This window comes from Erinaceus europaeus, chromosome 6, assembly GCF_950295315.1.
Source record: "Erinaceus europaeus chromosome 6, mEriEur2.1, whole genome shotgun sequence".
Taxonomy (NCBI): domain Eukaryota; kingdom Metazoa; phylum Chordata; class Mammalia; order Eulipotyphla; family Erinaceidae; genus Erinaceus; species Erinaceus europaeus.
In genome coordinates, this window is record NC_080167.1 from 4,132,125 (window position 1) to 4,154,313 (window position 22,189).

At 56.1% G+C, this 22,189-nt stretch overlaps 1 protein-coding gene across 7 annotated transcripts in view; it reads right to left on the reverse strand.

The window, feature by feature from the left end:
* GRK3 (G protein-coupled receptor kinase 3) overlaps positions 1–22,189 on the reverse strand; it is an 85,182-nt gene that overhangs the window by 13,598 nt on the left and 49,395 nt on the right. For 5 of the 7 annotated variants that reach the window (XM_060192589.1, XM_060192591.1, XM_060192594.1 and 2 more), the window contains 8 exons: positions 21,878–21,939; positions 18,540–18,591; positions 15,492–15,583; positions 12,761–12,860; positions 10,035–10,113; positions 7,574–7,704; positions 6,439–6,533; positions 3,808–3,915 (listed from right to left, as the gene is read on the reverse strand). In XM_060192589.1, the coding sequence (XP_060048572.1) occupies positions 3,808–3,915; positions 6,439–6,533; positions 7,574–7,704; positions 10,035–10,113; positions 12,761–12,860; positions 15,492–15,583; positions 18,540–18,591; positions 21,878–21,939 (719 nt within the window). The remainder of the gene's footprint in view (positions 1–3,807; positions 3,916–6,438; positions 6,534–7,573; positions 7,705–10,034; positions 10,114–12,760; positions 12,861–15,491; positions 15,584–18,539; positions 18,592–21,877; positions 21,940–22,189) is intronic. The other 2 variants (XM_060192590.1, XM_060192592.1) reach the window with 2 other exon arrangements.

Genomic DNA, 22,189 nt, shown 5'->3' on the forward strand with positions numbered 1-22,189 from the left:
GTGTGAGTGTGTGTGTGTTTGTGTGTGAGTGTGAGTGTGTGTGTGAGTGTGTGTTTGTGTGAGTGAGTGAGTGTGTGTGAGTATGTGTCTGTGAGTGAGTGTGTGTGAGTGTGTGAGTGAGTGTGTGTTAGTGTGACTGTGTGAGTGTGTATGAGTGTGTGTGTGTGAGTGTGTGTGAGTGTGTGTGAGTGTGAGTGTGTGAGTGAGTGTGAGTGTGTGAGTGTGTGAGTGAGTGTGTGTGAGTGAGTGAGTGTGAGTGTGTGAATGAGTGTGTGAGTGTGTGAGTGAGTGGGTGAATGTGTGTGTGTGAGTGAGTGTGAGTGAGTGGGTATGTGTGAGTGTGTGTGAGTGAGTGTGAGTGTGTGAGTGTGTGAGTGTGTGTGAGTGAGTGAGTGTGAGTGTGTGAATGAGTGTGTGAGTGAGTGTGTGAGTGAGTGGGTGAATGTGTGTGTGTGAGTGAGTGTGAGTGAGTGGGTATGTGTGAGTGTGTGAGTGTGTGTGAGTGTGTGTGTGAGTGAGTGTGAGTGAGTGAGTGAGTGTGAGTGAGTGGGTGTGAGTGTGTGTGTGAGTGTGAGTGAGTGTGAGTGTGTGTGTGTGTGTGAGTGTGTGAGTGAGTGTGTGTGAGTGTGAGTGAGTGGGTGTGTGTGAATGTGTGTGTGTGTGTGTGAGTGAGTGTGTGTGTGTGTGTGTGAGTGTGTGAGTGTGTGAGTGTGATTGAGTGTGTGTGTGTGAGTGTGTGTGAGTGTGTGTGAGTGTGTGTGTTACTAGCAATCTCACAGTTCACCACATTTGAAGAGTTCAAGGCCAGTTTCACATGTGTGTGTATGTACGTCCACCCCCACCACTAATATTCTATGTGATGACCCCGTTCTGACAACAGAGTTTAATGTACAGTTTGGGGGGGTCAGGCGGTAGCACAGCGGGTTAAGCGCACGTGGTGCAAAGCGTGAGGACCAGCGTAAGGATCCTGCTTTGAGCCCCCAGCTCCCCACCTGCAGGGGAGTCGATTCACAGGCGGCGAAGCAGGTCTGCAGGTGTCTGTCTTTCTCTCCCCCTCTCTGTCTTCCCCTGGTCTCCCGACTTCTCTCTGTCCTATAAAACAAAAACAGCAATGGCAATAATAATAACAAGGGAAACAAAAATGGGAAAAAATAGCCTCCAGGAGCAATGGGTTTGTAGTGCAGGCACCGAGCCCCAGCGATAATCCTGGAGGTAAATAAACATAAATATACAGCTTGGTTTAGTTTTTTCCTTTTTTAAAAAAAAAATATTTATTTTCTTTTGCTGCCCTTGTTGTTTTACTGTTATAGTTATTATTGTTGTTGTTACTGATGTCATCGTTGTTGGATAGGACAGAGAGAAATGGAGAGAGGAGGGGAAGACAGAGATGGGGAAAGACAGACACCTGCAGACCTGCTTCACTGCCTGATTTAGTGAAAGGCAGAGGCCTAGAGCGAGGCTGGGCTCCTCAGGCAGCGGCTTGTGCCATGTGCCATGTGCCGTGTGCCGGGTTCTGGGTTTCCATCGCCGTCCCCTGGGCTGGGTAGGTGGCTCAGCTGGCAGTGCCAGGCCTCCTGCTGGGCAGCGCTGGGGGGCGGGGTGCAGCTTCCTGAAGCCATGGGCAGATGCCCTCTAATTGGGTCAGCGAGTCTGGTGGTGAGCGCATTAAGATGCAGACAGGCCAGGCCGTTTGGCTCTCCAAGCAGTCATGTGACCCCCCCTTCCAGGAGCCCAGCCCCCAGAGCACATGGACAAGCAGCGGCCCAGGGGCAGCCAGCGGGGGACGGGCGGGGGGCTGGCCTGGGACCCCCTCTGACTGTACGGATCCCCCCGCCGGGAGGCCCGTGGAGTTCTGCGGGCAGGACAGTGGAGGTGCAGGCCCGCGTCACAGGGGAGCCAGGGAGGCTCTCACGAGGACTCTCGGAGTGGTTCTGGGGATCGAACCCTAGACCTCGCTCATGGGAGTCCAGTGCACTGCCACTGTGCAAGGCCCCCAGTCCTGGGCAGAAGACGCTCACTTGCAGGGCTTCTCTGGATCTTCGTGAAGCAAGAGTGATCAAACGTCCACAGCGTGGGCAGAAGCTCTCGGAGAGGAGCAAGGATTCAGCACCGCTGTGAACTGCCCGTCCGCCCGAGGCCCTGCTCTCAGGGTCCCTCATCCCCTCTTCTCCACTCCAGCTTAGCACTGAGGGGCAGAGCTAGAAGGCAGAGTCACACCAACTCTGTCTTGTGTTTTACGGCGAAGCGTGGATTTCTGCGTGGCCAGGAGGGCAAGGGCAGGCGACTTCTGCGTCGTGACTTACACTAGCACACAGAGCTGCTCTTGATGTCAAAGGTGGATTCGTTTTGGCCCTCTACCGTTTTTGGCTGCTGTGTGGTGACCTTCAATATACGCTGGGCTTAAGAGACAGTTTTCTAAAGAATAGACGGGCAAGGCCCATGGACACGTGAAGAAACGCCCCACTGCACTCAGCATTAGAGAAATGCAAAGTCAAAATACACTGAGATCCCACCTCACACCGGACAGAAGGGCTTCCAGCAGCAAACAGGAAAGGACGGGTGCTGGCGAGCTCGTGGGGAAAGAGGGGACTCTGCGGCACCACTGGTGGGAAGGCAGGCTGGGGCAGCCCATTGGGGAGAATGTGTGGACAGTCCTCACACGGATAAAAATGGAATTAGCTTGGGACCCAGCAACACCGCTCTTGGGCGTTTATCCAGCGGACACTCAGGCCTAATTAGAAGAGGCTCCCGCAGCCCTGTGCCCACAGCTGCTTTACTCACAACAGCCACAGAGCGGGAGCAGCCTGAATGCCCATCCGCAGAAGCCTGGCTGAAGAAGTTATGGGATTTAAACTCCACAGAATACTACTCTGCCATCAAAAAGATAATAGTGTGTTCTCTGGGACAAAAACGGGTGGAACCGAAGATGATTATGTTTAGAGAAGTAAAGAGATAAAGACAGCTACCAGATGGTTTCACTCATGTGTGGATTACACATGAACTTGTGGGGGGACCAGAAGCAAGCAAGCTGTAAGACTTGTGAGAACTGTGGTTTGGGAGGAAGTGTGGGCACAGAACTCTGGTGGTGAGTGTGGTGTGGAACCAGACCCTGTTATCTTAGAAGTTTGTAACCTACTGTTAATCACTAATAACTTTTTAAAAAATATTTATTTATTCCCTTTTGTTGCCCTTGTTTTATTGTTGCAGTTATTATTGATGTCGTCATTGTTGCATAGGACAGAGAGAAATGGAGAGAGGAGGGGAAGACAGAGAGGGGGAGAGAAAGACAGACACCTGCAGACCTGCTTCACCGCCTGTGAAGCGACCCCCCTGCAGGTAGGGAGCCGAGGGCTCGAACCAGGATCCTTGCCGGTCCTTACGCTTTGCACCACCTGCACTTAACCCGCTGCGTTATCGCCCGACTCCCCACAAATAACTTTTTAAGAACTAAAATACAATGCTTTGGGCTCACAGAGACAATCACAAGTCCCTGATTTCCGAGGGCAGAACACCCTGTCCTGCTCAGCAAGCCACATCCGAAACCCACTCCAATCCCCCCGCTAAGGCTTATGGGGGACGGGGGGGGGCAACTCAGAGCCGGCTTACTCAGGCCGGCTGTGCTGGACCCCAAGTGGCCCCGGCTGCACCCCTGCCGCGCGCAGCGCGCGCGCGCACACACACACACACACACACACACACACACACACGCACGCACAGAAGAAATATGGGGTGGCGGGCGCGCGTGTGACCTGGAGACGCCATGTGACCCGGCAGGGAGGCGTCAGGGCCACCCGCCACCCCACTCACCCGCGCAGCAGCTTGAAGAGCATGCAGCCCAGTGAGAACCAGTCAGCGCTGCTGTCGTAGGCCGTGCCCTTCTGCAGCACCTCGGGAGCCATGTACCCGTGGGTGCCCCTGTGGGAGAGGCATCAGGTCAGCAGAGCAGCGGACGCCCCTCAAGGCTGGGGGAGGTGGGGTGGGGAGGGGCTGGGGTCACTTCCCTGGGATGGCTCCCCCTCCCCTACAATGTGAGTGATGGTTCCTGAGGGAGGGGGAGAAGAGGGTACCAGGCGAGGGGCACAGACATTAAGACAGGGCAGATCAGCTGAGTCAGGGGCTGGGCAGGGAGAGGACCCTCCAGGCTATCTGTCACTCCCCACACACACACACAAACACACACACCTCCGGAGACCTGGAGACCCACAGCCTCCCGCCCGCCCTGTGCGATGTCCCAGCACACACTGCCCGGAGCTCCGGCCTGCCTGTCCTCGCCTTCCTTCACTGACGGGACTTCTGCATTGTGGAGCCAGTGGGTGAAAAGGTCTCTGTCCCCCCACCCCTGGGCTGCCCTGCAGATCACACATACACATATGTGCGTGCACGCACACACACAAACACACACACACACACACACACACACACACACACACACGCAAAAGAAATATGGAGGATGGGGCCGGGTCGTGGCGCACCTGGTTGAGCGCACATGTTACAGTGTGCAAGGTCCCGGGTTCGAGCCTCTGGCCCCCAACTGCAGGTGGAAAGCTTCACAAGTGGTGAAGCAGGGCTGCAGATGTCTGTCTCCTTCTATCTCTGTCTCCCCCTCTCTATGCCCCCCTTCCTCTCAATTTCTGGCTGTTTCTATCAAATAAATAAATATTTTTAAAAATTTTAAAAAAAAAGAAAAAGAAATATGAAGTTGGGCCAAGAGATGGCAAGTGCCCAGTAAGGCAAGTGCCCTGCTGTGTGAGGCCCCGGGGGAGCCCTGGCGCCCCGTGGGGACACCGTCATAACAGCAGGGGGAGCTCTGAGCACGAACTTGGCGGAGCAAGGCCAGGGCGTCTCTCCTCTGTCCGTCTCTCCCTCGCTCCACTTGTTTTCTCAAAGACGGAAAGAGCAGGAAATGGGCAGGGAGGCTGCTCAGAGGTGGCTTAGAGCTCTGGACTCGCCCCTGGGCTGCCGTAAAAACAAGAACGACACTTAGTGTTCCCCACGCGCTCTTCCCATAAGCCGCTCACACACTGCTCCCCGCGGACAGCATGGGGGGGGGTGGAGGGCGCGGGGGGCAGGCGAGGTGCGCCCCCCCCCCCACTGGAGGTCAGCAGGAGACTGTGGCCACCCTGAGCTCCCTCTCTTATCTCCCCCCTCCTCTCGCAATTTCTCTCTCTGTCCTATCCAATAAAATGGGAAAAAATGGCCTCTAGGAGCAGTGGATTCATCATGCCTGCACTGAGCGCCAGCAATAACCCTGGAGGGAGGGAGGGAGGGAGGGAAGGAAGGAAGGAAGGAAGGAAGGAAGGAAGGAAGGAAGGAAGGAAGGAAGGAGCCACTGGAGAGCAGGGCATTAAAGACCAGACCCCTCTGAGGAGGCGCACGGCAGCTGGGCCCCGTGGGCAGCGCCCTCAGCAGGGGCCACCCACCGCCAGGTGCTGGGCAGGTGCTAGGCGGGGCAGCTCTGGTTTGGGCCTGTAACAGACAGTACTGACTTAGCTCGGCCCCTCGCCACGGGTGTGACTGGACGCCCCACAAAAAACAAGGGCCCGTGGTCTCTCTGCTGCTTGGGTGAATGCAGAGGGCCCAAAACATCTGGCACAGAGGTGAATAGCTCAGAAGGCACAGTAACTGCCCTTTGACAAGATGCGGCATGACTCACGGCTTGTTTGCACACACAGACGGACAGGCAGGCAGGCAGGCAGGCAGAAGCCCAGCCAGCACCAAAGTCACCACCAGCCCAGGGCCTCCTCTGCCCAACCCTTAGAGGATGATGCAGACCATGTGGACAGACAGACAGACGACTCAAACCATTGGCAGAGGACTTGCTTCCCTCATTCAGGAAAAAAAAAAAAAAAAGGAAAATATTGCCTTTTGCTCTCTAGAAGAAAAACACAAGAGCTCTGCAGACAGAGAAAAAAGGGAACTGAGTGAGAGCTCGGCGGGTAGGGTGCATGCCTTGCCGTGCAAGTGGCCAGGGTTTGAGCCCCAGCCCCACATGGCAGTGCCAGAGTGCCAGAGGAAGCTCTGGTGCCATGGCACCTCTCCCTGTCTCTAGCTCTCTCTGAGTGAGAAAGCTGGTGTGAGAGGATAAGACGTTGCATTCAGGAGGGCCTGGCTCAGGGCGGGAAGAAGCCTGAGCTCCCTGGCTTCCTTGTGGCAGCCTCTGCCCTTCCAGGGCACCCAGGCCTGGTGAGCTGAGTGTGTGACACCTGCAAGGGGCCTGTTACTGCCACACTCTGCAGGAGAAGAGACCGAGCGTCTAAGAGGCCAGCAGAGTGGCTAAGGGTCTGCGGAGCCCTGACGGCCGTGAGAGGGAGCCCCTACTCTCACCTCCTGGGCTGCCCAGGCCCCGGCATCACCTGTCGGGCAACCACACACACACCCGTGGCAGGGAGGTGGAGGAACAGTGGCCCGGCACAGGTCCGAGGGCGCCGGCTTACTCACACGCTGGCATGCGGCTTCTTCTTGGAGAAATCGCAGGCGAGCCCCAGGTCGGAAATGCGCACGTGGCCATGCTCGTCCAGGAGGATGTTGGCGGGCTGGGGGAGACGGGGAGACAGGAGGCACCTCAGGGCGTCAGCCTGCAGCACCCGCCACACACAGCCAGCCTGGCGGCCCCTCAGAGGACTCCCGCAGCGGGGAGTGGCCTTGGCCCCTCAGGAAGGCTGCTTCCCGGCTTCAAGCCGTAATGTCTCCCTCTCTCCCCGCACCACTGGCCTGTAGTAGTGCGGGGAATTGAACCAGAGACTTCATGGGCCTCAGGCATGCAAGTCTGGTGCACGAGCCACAGTGTGGTGCGGACTCCCTGGCCCATGCTAGTGATTTAAAAAAATTTTTTTATTATCTTTTTATTTATTTATTGGATAGAGACAGTCAGAAATTGAGAGGGAGAGAGACAGAGAGATATCTGCAGCCCTGCGTCACCAATCGTGAAGCTTTCCCCGTGAAGGTGGGGACCAGGGGCTTGAACCTGGGTCCTTGCGCACTGTGATGTGTGCGCTTAACCAGCTGCGCCACCGTCTGGCCCCCCATGTTAGTGATTTTTGAAGCCATTTAAGAACTGTGGGGGGAGGACAGGGGGTCTGCAGGCTGGTCATTGCTGCCTCAGTAGTCACGTCTGGATCGTGACAGTTATATATGTATTTGACTCATACAGAGGAATGGGTGGTTATGAAACTTGGAAACTCGGAGCCAGAGCATGGGCCCCCGGGCAGGAGTCTTTGAGGTACAGGGTCTTGGCAGAGCTCCAGCTCTCTCTCTCTCTCTGTCTTTTATTCAGTTCATTTATTTTTTGGTCTCCCGAGGCTTTGCCACTGGGTGCTGCCTTTTTCAGAGACACAGGGGAGGACAGTAGCTCCAAGGCTACATCCACTGTGCCGAAGGCTGGACTCGAACCCGGATCCCGCATACAGCAAGGCATCCAAGCGAGCTCGCTGAGCTGCAGGGACCGGTGGCGGGGAACAGCAACGCCTCCCCAGGGGAGGCCGCCGCGTGCTGGGGGTGAGGGCGCCGCCCGGTGGCAGCTGGGGGAGCCGGTGGTGGTGCCCAGGGCTGAGGCCCGCGGGCAGGGAGGCCTCACCTTCAGGTCACGGTAGACCACGTAGCGGGTGTGCATGTGCTCCAGGCCCAGGATGACCTCGGCCGCGTAGAAACGCATCTCCTTCTCCGAGAAGACGCCGTGCTGAGACAGGTGGTAGTGCAGGTCCCCGCCTGCGGGGAGACGTGGGGGTCACGATGGGCAGGGCGCAGGAGGGAGAGGGTCACGGTGGGCAGGGCGCAGGAGGGAGGGGGTCACGGTGGGCAGGGCGCAGGAGGGAGAGGGTCACGGTGGGCAGGGCGCAGGAGGGAGGGGGTCACGGTGGGCAGGGCGCAGGAGGGAGGGGGTCACGGTGGGCAGGGCGCAGGAGGGAGGGGGTCACGGTGGGCAGGGCGCAGGAGGGAGGGGGTCACGGTGGGCAGGGCGCAGGAGGGAGGGGGTCACGGTGGGCAGGGCGCAGGAGGGAGGGGGTCACGGTGGGCAGGGCGCAGGAGGGAGAGGGTCACGGTGGGCAGGGCGCAGGAGGGAGGGGGTCACGGTGGGCAGGGCGCAGGAGGGAGGGGGTCACGGTGGGCAGGGCGCAGGAGGGAGGGGGTCACGGTGGGCAGGGCGCAGGAGGGAGGGGGTCACGGTGGGCAGGGCGCAGGAGGGAGGGGGTCACGGTGGGCAGGGCGCAGGAGGGAGGGGGTCACGGTGGGCAGGGCGCAGGAGGGAGGGGGTCACGGTGGGCAGGGCGCAGGAGGGAGAGGGTCATGGTGGGCAGGGTGCAGGAGGGAAAGGGTCATGGTGGGCAGGGTGCAGGAGGGAGAGGGTCACGGTGGGCAGGAGGGAGGGGGTCACGGTGGGCAGGGTGCAGGATGGAGAGGGTCATGGCTTCGGGGCAGGGCCCCTGAGACAGAGGGGAGCTCCTGGGCTACTGGGCCTGTGTATTTACCTTTGGCGGGTGTCGGCCATTTAAAGTGGATAGAGGATGAAGGGACACGGGGGCGACCAGAGGTGTTTTAGATCAGATGCTGAGGTCACAGAGGCTCACGGGAGCTACCGTATCACCCTGGCATCTCATCAGGTGAACTGAGGGCCCCTGTGCCCTGTCACCGACAGCCCAGTTGGTGGCCATTTCACTTCCTCGTCCGGGAAGTGGCCCTTTTCTAGCTCGGAAGCTGGGCTCTCATGGGGCTGGCGCCCACAGGGGGGAGAAAGTGGGCAGGGCCGCAGAGGGAGATGGTGCGGGACAGCTGCAGTCTACACCGGCCCGCAGACACTCTTCAAAGTTGGGGTTTAAGTGCATCTTTGGGGCCAGGCAGTGGTGCATCTGGTTCAGGGCTCACGTTACAGTGTGCAAGGACATAGGTTCAAGGCCCCAGGCCCCATGTGCAGAGGGCAACTTCACAAGTGGTGGAGCAGGGCTGTGGGTGTCTCTCTGTCTCTCCCTCTCCTCTCAATTTTTCTGTCTCTATCCAATAAGAAATATTTTTTTTTAAATTTAAAAACTAAATAAATAGGAGGCTGGTCGGTAGCGCAGCGGGTTAAGTGCACATGATGCAAAGTGCAAGGGTCAGCATAAAGATCCTGGTTCGAGCCCCCGGCTCCCCACCTGCAGGGGAGTCGCTTCACAGGCGGTGAAGCAGGCAGGTCTGCAGGTGTCTATCTGTCTCTCCTCTCTGTCTTTCCCTTCTCTCTCCATTTCTCTCTGTCCTATCTAACAACAACAGCTATAACAACAGCCACTACAACAAGGGCAACAACAAGGGCAACAAAATGGGGAAAATGGCCTCCAGGAGCAGTGGATTCATGGTGCAGGCACCGAGCCCCAGTAATAACCCTGGAGGCGAATAAATAAATAAATAAACAAATTTATCTCTTTACCTGGCATGTATCTTTGGAGGCATCTGATTCCTAAAAGCTCAGGGTCAGGAAACAATCTCATTAAAGATCTGGGCTGGGAGCCAGGCAGTAGCGCAGTGGGTTAAGCACACGTGGCACAAAGCGCAAAGACTGGCGTCAGAATCCCGGTTCAAGCCCCCGGCTCCCCACCTGCTGGGGAGTTGCTTCACAGGCGGTGAAGCAGGTCTGCAGGTGTCTGTCTTTCTCTCCCCCTCTCTGTCTTCCCCTCCTCTCTCCATTTCTCTCTGTCCTAACAACGACAACAGTAATAACTACAACAACAAAGGCAACACAAGAGAATAAATAAACAAATAAATAAATAATTTTTAAAAGATGTTTAAAAAAAAAGATCTGGACCAGCAGTATCCCAGAAAGCAGACTTCATTGTCAGTCTTTTACCAATAAATAAATAAATAAATAAATAAGTAAAAAGAAATCTCTTCCTGAGGAGAGGCTGAGGAGAGGCTGGGAACATCCATGGCAGACTGCAGTGGGCGTTCTAGAATGAGTTTCCTCTAGAATCAGAGGGTGAGGGCTGAAGTGGAGAGAAGGCTGAGTGTCTGGGAGCCTGGCCGCCTGGCGGACAGATCCCAAGCAAGGGCAGGGGTACCCGGCTTACCGTTCATGAGGTCCAGGATGAAGCAGAGCTTGTCAGGGGTGTGGAAGGCATATGTCATGCACACGATGAACGGGCAGTCCTGCTGGACGGGAGGAGAGCACGTACCCCTGAGAAGCGCAGGTGCTGCCCCAGGAAGCAGGGCTGCCACCGAGCTTGGCAGGGCCCTCGGAGACCAAAGGGACACTGAGCTGGTGACGTGACAACCGGGCCTGCAGACAGAGCACTAGGGGCTGGGGCGGGGGGACACAGAGGCCTCCTCCCACTCGGAAGCCATCCTGACGCTGGTCTGAGACAGTCTCTCCCTCTGCACAGTTTCTGCTGACACCCGTGTGGGTCCTGGCCAGTCAAATACCTGATTCGGGCTCTGACCCCAAAGGCGGGATAATGTCGCCCGTTTCCTATCTCAAAAAACATTCAGGATGAAAAGAGTGTGGAGCTGGGCTGACCTCCTGCCCAAGAGGTGGCTCTGTGAGGACGCAGGACTTGCACGCTGAGGGCTCAAGTTTGGCATCTCAGGTGCCAGAGTGATGCTCTACTCTGATCTCCCTCTCCCTCCTTCCCTCTCGCTCTTCCTCTCGCTCCCTATCCCTCTCTCCCTCTCCTTCTCCCTCTCTCCCTCTCTCCTTCCCTCTCCCTTTTCCTCTCTCTCCCTTTCCTCTCTCTCTTTCTCCCTCTCCCTCTCTTTCCCTCTCTCCCTCCCTCTCCCTTTTCCTCTCTCTCCCTTTCCTCTCTCTCCTTCTCCCTCTCCCTCTCTTTCCCTCTCCCTTTTCCTCTCTCTCCCTCCCTCTCTGTGGGACTATGTGAAAGCTTGGTGGAGCTTAGGGGAGCTCTCCCATCCTTGGATGGAGATCTGGAAAGACACCCCACTTGTTAGCCTCTCTCCTTATAGAGATGAGCCAAGAGGGAAAAGTCTCCCAGACTCAGTTTCTCCTTGTTAGTCTCTCAAGCTCACAGAAAGCCTACTGGCCTCTCACACTTAGTTCTCCCTGCTAGCAGGCCAAATGGCTGCCTGCTTGAGGGTTCACTCAAAGTTCATACATCCACTTCACCTTTTGATCATAAAGGAGAACACACTCTATCATACACCCCCCAACACCAGACAGAGAAACCCCCAAATTCTATTTCCTTGTGTTCTTTGATATCTATGATTTACATCAAGTTTTGTTTTTCTTTTTCTCTACCTCACCTTACGGGTTTAACCCCTATGCGTCTCTCAAAGGCATTTGGATAATTAACCTGCCTGCATCATGGAGACTAATTGTCTTGACCTGTATGTATCTCATCAATTCTTGTCATACCAGCCCCTACCATAGGGGCAAGCTGACCTTTAAGAAATCTGTAATTGGGATGATCTCACTCTCAGGCCGAAGTTGAAAAACAAGATTAGAAAAGAAAACACAAGTCGAACCTGAAATGGAATTGGAGTATTACACCAAAGTAAAAGACTCTGAGGTGGGTGGGTGGGTGGGGAGAATACAGGTCCATGAAAAATGATGAATGAAATAGTGAGGGTTGTATTGTTAAATGGGAATCTGGGGAATGTTATGCATGTAAAAAAAAGAAGAAGAAGAAGAAGAAGTAGAAACGCAAAGCAGAAATTGACTGAGTTTGGAGTATGGCACCAAAGTAAGAAAGCAGAAGTACACTAGAGTTTGCAGTGAGTACCTCCCTAATACTTCCTCTCCACTTTTCCAAGCTTTGGGTCCATGATTGCTCAACAATTTGTTTGGCTTTGTATGTTAACTCTCTTTTCAGCCACCAGGTTCCAGATGCCATCAGGATGCCGGCCAGGCTTCCCTGGACTGAAGACCCCACCAATGTGTCCTGGAGCTCCGCTTCCCCAGAGACCCACCCTACTAGGGAAAGAGAGAGGCAGACTGGGAGTATGGACCGACCAGTCAACACCCATGTTCAGCGGGGAAGCAATGACAGAAGCCAGACCTTCTACCTTCTGCAACCCTCAATGACCCTGGGTCCATACTCCCAGAGGGATAGAGAATGGGAAAGCTATCAGGGGAGGGGGTGGGATATGGAGATTGGGCGGTGGGGATTGTGTGGAGTTGTACCCCTCCTACCCTATGGTTTTGTCTTAAATAAAAAAAAAATCTGTAATTTCTGACGTATTTGAAAAATGTTCTTTGTTTAACTCTCTATATAAACCTGTACCCATCCCCAAATAAACGAGTGTTTGTACCAGAATACTCCCCGAAGCCTCCTGTCTGAATCACACGGTCCCTGAGGGCCAGTGAGGGAGGCTCAGTGGCTTGCCCCCGGCTGGATCCCCTCCATAGGAGTGCCAGCACCTCTCCCTCTTCCTCTCCCTCTCCTTCTCCCTCCCTCTCTCTCCCACCCTCTCCCTCCCTCTCCTTCTTCCTTGCTCTCTCTCCCTCTCTCTCTCTCCCTCTTCTTCTCTCTCCCTCCCCCTCTCTCCCTGTCTCCCTTTTCCTCTCTCTCTCCCTCTCCCCCTCTCCCTCTCTCACTCCCTTTCCCCCTCTCTTTCTCCCACCCTCTCCCTCCCTCTCTCCCTCTCCCTCTCTCTCCCTCTCTCTCTTTCCCTCTCTCTTGCTCTCACTCTCTCTCTTGCTGATAAACAAACTGTCCTGATCAGCTAGCAAATGAGTGTGCACACACGCACACTCACACACACTCACACACACACACACACACACACGCACACACACGCACACACACGCACACAGCAAGGCTCCAAACACCAGAGCACTTACTCCCGTGCTCACAAGGGACAGCATGATCCTCTCATTCAAGGCCAAGGTCTCTCCTTGCTTCATCTTGATCCTCTTCTTATCCAGACACTTCATGGCATACCTGGGGGCATGGCTGGGACTGAGAAACCAATGTGGGACACGTGTCTGCTGCTTCACTGCAGACCCCACATTGAGCACAGCAGACGCTCTGGGCAGCGTCGGGGAGAACAGAAAGACACGGGAGGCGTGCAGACACGGTTTCAGAAAGCAACCCTCCCCCAGGAGGCTAGGAGTAATGCCCAGGAGCCAGGCCCATGCTCCCGGTGGTGGGACCTTGCCAGGAGCACTGCGTGGAGCACGGGGAGAGGCCTGGAGGCAGTCAGGGCCCGCAGGTGCAGGCACCCACCCTGGAGGGGAGCTGAGAACAGCACCTGGGTTCCAGCCCCAAGCCCAGGCCCCCGACCCCCATGAGATCAGTAGCCCCGGCTCCCCACCTGCAGGGGGGAAGCTTCATGAGCAGTGAAGCAGGTCTGCAGGTGTCTCTCTGTCTCTCTCCCTCTCCCTCTCCCCTCCTGTCTCAACTTCTCTCTGTCTTGCCCAGTAAAATGGAAAAAATGGCCACAGAAGCCGTGGATTCATAGTGCCGGCACCAAGCCCAAGAGATAACCCTGGAGGCAAAAAAAAAAGAAAGAAATTGGGGGTTCAGTGTGTACAGACAGAGGACAGGATTCCGAAGCGCCAACAGTCCACAAGGTGAGAAAAGAGGGGTTCAAAACAAAGAAAAAAAGAAGAGTGTTCTAGCGTACTACTCTACTGACCAGTTTCTAGTCTTGCTATTCTCACGCTTGAAATCATATAACCACTGAGAACTTTTTAAATCCACCATTGACTAAGTTACTTGAGAAGAAAGAGTTCAGAGGCTTTTTGCAAACTTAAAACAGACATTATTTGGCATGTCCCACATTCACAGGATAGAGAAAGCAGAACGCTTTCTCGGCAGGACAATAAAAAGCATAAGAAGAAAGTCTCTGAGGGAGTCGGGTGGTAGGGCAGAGGGTTAAGTGCAGGTGGCGCAAAGCACAAGGACCGGCGTAAGGATCCTGGTTCGAGCTCCCGGCTCCCCACCTGCAGGGGAGTCGCTTCACAGGCGGTGAAGCAGGTCTGCAGGTGTCTGTCTGTCTCTCCCCCTCTCTGTCTGCCCCTCCTCTCTCTATTTCTCTCTGTCCTGTCCAACAATGACAACATCAATAACAACAACAACAATAACTACAACAACAATAAAAAACAACAAGGGCAACAAAAGGGAAAATAAGTAAATAATTTAAAAAGAAGAAGAAAGTCTCCTGCCAGGATTTCACAGGGGCTGCAGGGGCCTGCCCAGCCCCCACTCCTAGGGGCTTCAGTGCTTCTCCCTGGGAGAGGGTGAGAGCCAGAGAGGAGGAGAGAGAGGAGGAGACACCACAGCACTGCTGCACCCCTCAGGAAGCTACCCCAGGCATGTGCTCCCATGTGCCGGACACACTCCTGACGCAGTGTGACCCGGGGCATGCTGGGAGCCAGGGGCTGCTGCTCACATGGACCTTTAAGCCACCTTCCCAGCAGGCCCTGAGAAGGAAGCCCCCGATTACGGGGCCGGGCCTGCAGGCGGGAAGCAAAGCTTCAGGCTGTGGTGTCACCAGCCTCGCCTGGGGTGGTGTTGGGTACCAAGGCCCGTGGCACCCAGACAGTCCCCGAGGGAGCGGGGGATCGGGCAGGCTCCGGTGAACTGGAGGGCTCAGGGTGGGTACACACACCACGGGGCTCGCTCGTGTGGGCCACCGGGCCCTGTGACGTCGCCCTTCCCCGTTCTGTTTCTGTTTCATGCCGGCTGTGCCGCCCCCAGAGCACCGGCTTCACTTCATTTCTGTGACCGCCCCCCCCCCCCCCGCCCCACTGAGGCTTCTGGAAGGTCCAGCCTGGCGCTGGAGGGACCGTCACCTCACTGGGCCTCTGTGACGCTCAGAACCCACCTGTCTCTCGTTTCTCCTGTCTCAGCACAAAGCCAGGTGCAGACACCTGGAACAGGTGTGGGGGTCACCTCTACAAGGGAAAAGCTTTTCCCAAGGGAAAGCAGGGCACATGTGCTAATGAGGATAAAGGGTCCCCTGGAGGTGACAGCCAGTGGGCAGCAGGGCGCCTGTGCAGTAAATACCACAGTGACTCCCAGGCCCGGACTGTGTTCATTTCGACAGAGAAGGAGACACCAGAGCTCCCTGCTTCCCCAGGGAGCTTCCCTTGGTGCTGTTCACGGTGCTCCCATGTGGTGCCAGGGCTCAAACCAGGACATGCCCCCTACTGGGTGAGCTCTCTCCTGCCCCCCAAGTAGACTGTCCCCCACCCTTAATACCTGCAGCCTGCATTTCCCAGGAGACCCTACACTCTGGCACACGTGCACTGACTAGACTGTCACATGCCAACCCTCCAGCCCCCAGGTGACAGGGAGGGTAGTGGCACACTGTTGAGTGCACACATTACAGGACCAGGGTTCAAGCCTCCAACCCACCTGTCCTGGGTGGGCAGGGTGAGATGCAGAGGCACTTGCAGGGCCAGCGAGGGGGCCGGGGAGACCCTTCCTGCCCGGGGCTGCACCCCTGTGTCTGCTTGGCCCCGTGGCCCGGCAAGCGGTCCCCTCACAGCCCATCGGGGCCTCGTGGAGGCTATGCTCGGGGTTCAGGAGAAGCCCCCCCGCCCCCAGCCGCAGGAGGGGACTCACATCTTGCCGGTGTCAGCCTTCCTGCAGCCATACACTTCGCCAAAGCCACCGCGGCCAATGATTCGATGCACGCTAAAATCATTCATGGTCAGCTGCGGGTCAGAGCACAGGGACGGGAGCCGAGCTGTCACTCAGCCCAGGCTCAGGCTGTGGTGAAAGTGTGTGTGTGAGGGGGGGGTCCCACAGACTGGGCAGGGGTGGGGGGTGGGACTGTAGAGGTCTGAACCCCTCTGGGCTCCCCTCAAAAGGGCAGGAGGAGGCTGGAGCAATGGGGGAGCAGGAACAGGTGAGTGTGTAGCCGAACGTCCCAAGGGAGAGCCACCCCCCTTCCCCCCTCTGAAGGCCTGAAGTTGGGGAGCAGCCAGGACAGGGACCCCAGGAGCGGGCTGGGCAGAGGGGTCTGTCCAGGGCATCTGGGCGTCCCGAGGGCACCCAGCCAGGCCCCCTACAGAGGCCGGTCAAGGTGGGAACTGCCTATCGCTGGCCTGGGGCCACAGACTCAAGCGGGCATGTGAGCAGGAGTGGGCGTGAGGGGGACACAGAGCTGCCTTCACAGGGGTCCGTGCCGGGGGTCTGCTTCCCGGGACTCCAACCAAGAGGCCACGAAGGCAGCTGCAGCCCTGTGCGAGGGGAGGTGGCCGCAGGAGAGCCACCATCACACACCGGGCGGGTCCAGGTTTAGAGCTCAAGGCCCCCCGAGCCAGGAAGGGGCGCCTCCCGTGTGATGGCAAGGGACCTTAGATCTGATGAGAGCAGAGCCCAGGAAAAGGTGACAGCAAAACACCACTGCCTCTTCTCCAGTCATCCTACCAAGGAACACAGGAAGGGCTGGGGGGAGGGGGGAGAGGAAGAGGAGGAAGAGAAGCAGGAGAAGGAAGGCTTCTTGTGACAGTCCGTAGTGACTGAGTGTTTAGGTAAAGCAGGTGTTTTGTGTGTGAGGCTGGCATCCACCCTGGCTTGGCAGAAAGCAGTGACGCATCCTGGGAATGTGTGTGTGCGGACACGCTTCTCTGTCATAAAGCATATCTTTAGGGAAAATGTGCAGGGGGCAGGCAGGGGCACACCTGATTAAGCGCACACACTATAGTGTACAAGGGCCCGGGTTCAAGTCCCGGTCCCCACCTGCAGGGGGGCAGCTTCACAAGTGGTGAGCTGGTCTGCAGGTGTTTCTGTCTATTACCCTCTCTGTCTCCCCTCCCCTCTCAATTTCTCTCTGTCTCTAACCAATAAAAAAAAAATAAAAATTTGGGGGGGTCGGGCGGTAGTGCAGCAGGTTAAGCACATGTGGTGCCAAGCGCAAGGGCATAACAATCCCGGTTTGAGCCCCCATTTCCCCCCCTGCAGGGGAGTCGCTTCACAGGCGGCGAAGCAGGTCTGCAGGTGTCTGTCTTTCTCTCCCCCTCTGTCTTCCCCTCCTCTCTCCATTTCTCTCTGTCCTATCCAACAACAACAGCATCAACAACAATAATAACCACAACAAGGCTACAACAACAAGGGCAACAAAAGGAGGGGGGAATGGCCTCCAGGAGCAGTGGATTCATGGTGCAGGCACTGAGCCCCAGCAATAACCCTGAAGTTAAAAAAATAATAATAATAAATAAAAATTTCAAAAAAAATGAAAGCCTTCCCCAATATTACTATTCAAGGAAAAAATTTAAAAAAACAAAAAAATCCAACTAGGTTGCTCATTTCTTTTTCCCCAATTTTAAGTCTAAAGGAAGGGAAAGACTGACAGAGGAGGGGAGAGAATGCAGTGGTGCAGCTCTTAAGCACACAAATCACCAGGCACAAGGACCCGGAGCAAGCCCCCGCTTGCTCCCCACCCGCGGAGGGACACTTCACAGGTGTTGGAGCAGGGCTGCAGATGTCTCTCTCCCTCTCTATCTCCCAGTCCCCTCTCAATTTCTGTCTCTGTCCAACCAATATATTATTTTTTTTTAAGTGAAAGAGGGGACAGGAGAGAGCTCATTTCTCTGGAGGTTCCAGGCCCCCAAAGCCACATGGGAGAGCTGAGCACAGCACCAGGCAGAACTCAGCAGATGACGGAATGGGGCTACAGTGTCTCTGTCTCTTTCTGTCTCTATATTAAAAGGGAAATAAAAACAAGTTAGTCAGCCAGGAGCTGTAGGATCCTGCATGTGAGAGGGCCCCAGCTCTGACAGGTAGGGGGAGAAAGGGAGAAAGAGAGAGAGAGAGAGAGAGAGAGAGGAAGAGAGAGGGAGAGAGAGAGAGAGGGAGAGAGAGAGGTGTGAAGTAAAGCCCCCAGTCTAGAATGATTGGCCTTGAAAGCTAAGAGAAGTGGAAATACAGAAGGAAGCTGCTTGGGCCTGAGGGCCACATCTATCATTCTCAAAACAACTGAAAAGGGAAAGTGAGGGGCCAGGTGGTGGTGCACCTGGCTGAGTGCACATGTTACAGAGCGCAAGGACACGGGTTCAAGCCCTGGTCCCCACCTGCGGAGGGAAAGCTTTGTGAGTGGTGAAGCAGGGCTGCAGGCGTCTCTCTGCCTCTCTCCTTCTCTGTCAACATCTTCCTTCTCCATTTCTGGCTGTCTCCATTCAATAAATAAACAAAGATAATAAAAAATTAATTTTAAAAAGGGGGTGCAAAGTGAAGCCTTGGTCTAGCACAAGATGTCTTTGTTTTGTTATCTCAAGATCACAGCCAGGAATAAAGGGGAGAACCTGACAGCTGGGAGGACACCAGCGCAGGGGGCAGAGCTGGCCGTCTGGTACGGGCCTGGGGTCTTTGCTGCCATTTCTCCGCATGTCCCTGGGACTGCCGGGAAGAGCCTTCCTTGAAAAAGGAAGCACGTTCTTCTGGGAGCATGGGAAAAAGAGAATTAAAACTCAGGCCTTCTGGGAAGACGGTCGGCACGTAGCTGGAGGCACATCTGCTGTGCAGGGAATGGCCCCGGGGAGCGTTTTCTCACCATGTGCAGCCCGCGGGGGGAGGGGGACTGCTTGAAGAAAGAAAGAAAGAGAGAAAGAAAGAAAGAAAGAAAGAAAGAAAGAAAGAAAGAAAGAAAGAAAGGCAGATGATACTCACATGGGTGTTAAGTTCCACGTTTTTCCACTGGCAGAATCTAGTGAACTTGTCGCTGGGAGAGAAGTAAAGGTGAGAAGTCAATCACCAAATCAAAGGGGCCCGCAGGCCAGTGTAGGCGACGCACAGACACAGACACAGACACGGACTCCTTGGAGCTCAGCTCCCCTGAGAGAGTCAGTGTCGCAGACCCGTTTTCCTGGAGCATCTCATTCCGCCAGAATCTAGCTCCACTCGGATGAGAAACGTCAGGTGTCGCCTCTACTTGTCACGGTCCCACTTGGCCTGAATGAGTGTCACGCAGGCCCACAGGAGGGGAGCAGGGCTGGCGGGTGTGACTCAAGTTAATGACGTGTTTACTTTGACCCACGGTTCAAGACTCCGCGCGTCCACGTAGAACCCATGTAAATGGGCTCCCGAGATGGTCTGGGGGTTGGCCTCACTGTCCCCAAAGCCCCGTGGGCAGTGTGATAACGTCACCTGTCACTCAGGCCTGCTGTAGGCCAAGCGCCCGGGAGGTGTCACCGTGAGTGACAAAGCCGGGCTGGATGGATCGTGACTCAAGGAGCCCACCCTCCGTGTGGCCACCTGCCTGCTCACCGCTCAGCGACTCAGGGAGCAGACGCCCCAAGGCTGACCCCAGCTGGCGGGGAGGAGACCGAGGCCTGTCAGGAGCCTGGGTCTGGAACTGCCTCCCGCGGGGATGGTCCAAGCTGGGAGAGGAAGCCTGGGTCCTGCCCCAGAAGATGCAGGAGATAAAGCCCCACACACACTTCCACAGGTTCCTCAAATGTTTCCCCTTGAAGACAACGATCTGTCCTGAATCTTTGTGACAGTGATGCTGTGTCCACTGTTTACTGAACAAAATATCTGTGGTGTTCGTGTTATAAATGTTTTTAACCCAAAAGAAACTCTCAAAGCAAAGGACATTCCTGGTGGGATGTTGGGGTTTGTCTATTCTCAGCAGGGATCCTTACAGACACAGGGATGAGTAGATGGATGGATGGATGGATGGATGGATGGATGGACGGACGGATGGGAAGGGGGAGAGGATGGTGAGGAGTTGTCAGGAGGTGCCCTTTGGAGGGCCTACCAGCTTCACAGCAGATAGCCTTCAGGCCCACACAGCCTCCTTCCTTAGGCTATCAAGGGACACACCTTTTAGGAACCTTTTAAAAAGCATTTCTGAGTTCTCTGTAACTGCAGAACCCACGGGGGGGGGGGGGCGTCTGAGGGGTGGTCCAGAGAGCATCCTGGCCTCTCCCTATGGCGGCGTTCTCTGCAGAGGCCCTGACAGACATCTGCAAGAGGTGGACAGTATGGAGGAAAACTCCGTCAGGTCCTCCCCACCACAAAAACAAAAGCAAAAACACCCACAGGCTGGTGCTTGGGAGCTCTCTCCGTAAGCTGGGCTCCCACTCTCTCCTCACACTTTCTGGAACATTCTGGAGCTCAGAGCGGACAACAGGACTCCATGAACTCAGAAATTTTACAACTGAACAGGAGCATCGGCAGGGAGAGGAGAGAGGCCTGGACCTCCCCCTCCAAAGCCAGCCCCCTGCCCTGAAATGACGCCCCTGGGCGCACAGGCTGTCCCAGAAATCTGCACATGACAGAAACCCTTCTTTAGGGAGAGAGCAAGGCCCTGTCCTGTCCCCGAGGAGCAGCCACTTCATGGTGGACACCAGCGGGCAGCTGCCAGCATGGCCTCCCGATGGCCAGGGCACTGAAGATAATAGCTCTCAGGGGCCCCAGAGGCAAGCGGAGAGGCATTAAGCAGAAATGAGGGCTGCAGGGGGTGGGGACAGATACTGACGGAGCTGGAGTCACTGATTCCTGGCTTGGGGCAGCTGAGCAGAACAGTCCACTTGCAGGCCGTCCAGAGGACAGAGAGCCGCCCTCTGGGACTCAGCTCTGCTTGGAACTCGGCCTCGGTCGGTGTCCCCACATGGCCTGTGTTGGGGGGAGCAGACGGGGGGCCCAGCTCTGCTGTCCCTTCCTCCTCACCAGCCCCTGCCAGAGCCTGGGGGCCCTGGCCTGGCCTTTCCCGGGAGGCCCAGCTCTATTTAAGGAGGGTCCTGCACTATTCCAAGCCCTGACTTCAAAATCTTTTGGCCTGATGATAGATTTTTTTAAAATTCTAATTCGGAGAATGCATTCACATAAAAAAAAAAAAAAGCCAAAAGTATAAAAATAAATTGACTTTTAAAATACTTCCTCTACATAAAATGGCAAGTATTTCAGAAAAGTCATGTGTACTCTTGCCAGAAAAAAAAAAAAGAAAGAAAGAAAGAAAGACCATGCCACCAGCCTGGTTTGTTCCCTGGGACAGAGGGAGCAAGTGGGCAGCTCCCGGGGGCTGGGGAGGCCCCCAGCACAGACCTCTCTCTCCCCCCGTCACAGGCCAGTGAGAATCTGGCCCCGAGCTGGGTTAGGGCAGGCTTCTGAGGCAGCAGCTTGCAGGGTCCTCGGGACCAAGTCAATGTTCCCACTCGGGACCCTGGAGCAGGGTGGCTCCTCTCCCTAGGGGCTGACCCCACCCCGGGGTGAAACCATGTCTCGGTTCTGGTAGACTGGCAGCCTGCTTCTTTTCAGGGCTGCGTGGTTTCTGCGTGTGTGCGTGGAAAGAAACTCCCCCAGGAGCCTTGGCTGAGGAAGGGCAGTTAGCTCTTGGCCACCAGTCACACCCAGGAGTGCAGACGGGGGTCAGACCAGCCCTGCCCGCGGGGCTCGGGCGCTGAGGAAGCCTAGAGCATTGTCCGTGCCGGACCCAAAGTACGTCATCCAGGCCACTACGAAGTGTCAGTGGCCACGTGTTTGCGGTCTGTGTAGGAATCACTGCAGGCAGGCAGCAGATAGCAAAGTGGTTCTGCAACGAGACTTTCTTGCCCAAGGCTCCAAAGTCCCAAGTTCAGCCCCCCACACCACCATAAGCCAGAGCTGAGCAGTGCTCTAGTTAAAAAAAAAAAAAAAAAAAGGAATCATTGTGGGTGATTCTGCTTCTCCTGGGGGGTGGGGGGTGATAGCTGATCCTGACAGATGTGGGGGGGGGGTTTACAGTCGGGACAGCGTCACCATGGTGCAGCGGGAATAAGCCCCCCTTCTCCAGGCTGCTCAGGCCGTTCCCTTCACAGGCCCCTTTGAAGCTGAGGAATGGATGGTGAAAGGGGACACGGACCCAACCCCATGCTGCGGGGGCTGGGGGGAGCGGCGGTCTGGCCCCCCAGCGCTGCCCTGTCCCCACACACCAGGCGCAGCCTTTCGCCACGTCCTAAGGAGGCACTGACGGAACATGACTCAAGAGACAGGGCCCGGCACAGGGGGACTACCAGGGGGCCTACCTTTCCAAGAACTTCTGGAAGATGCTGCCTCGGAGACTTTCACAGATTTCTTCTATGTACGGCTGGAAAAGATGGAGGAGACACTAGGCAGGCACAGGCTAGCATGGGAGACGGGAGCGGGCGGTCTCGGCCAGGTGGGCTTCCACTCAGTGGACCCCATGCTCAGGACGGACTCACCCTCCCACGACACACGTCTCTGCCGCCTGGAGGGCACCGGCCAGGCAGGGCCTGTGCCATGGGTGTCTGCCACGCCCAGGATGTCCCCCCCCCCCCCCGGGCCTGCCACACTCACACCCCGAGTGACCACAGTGA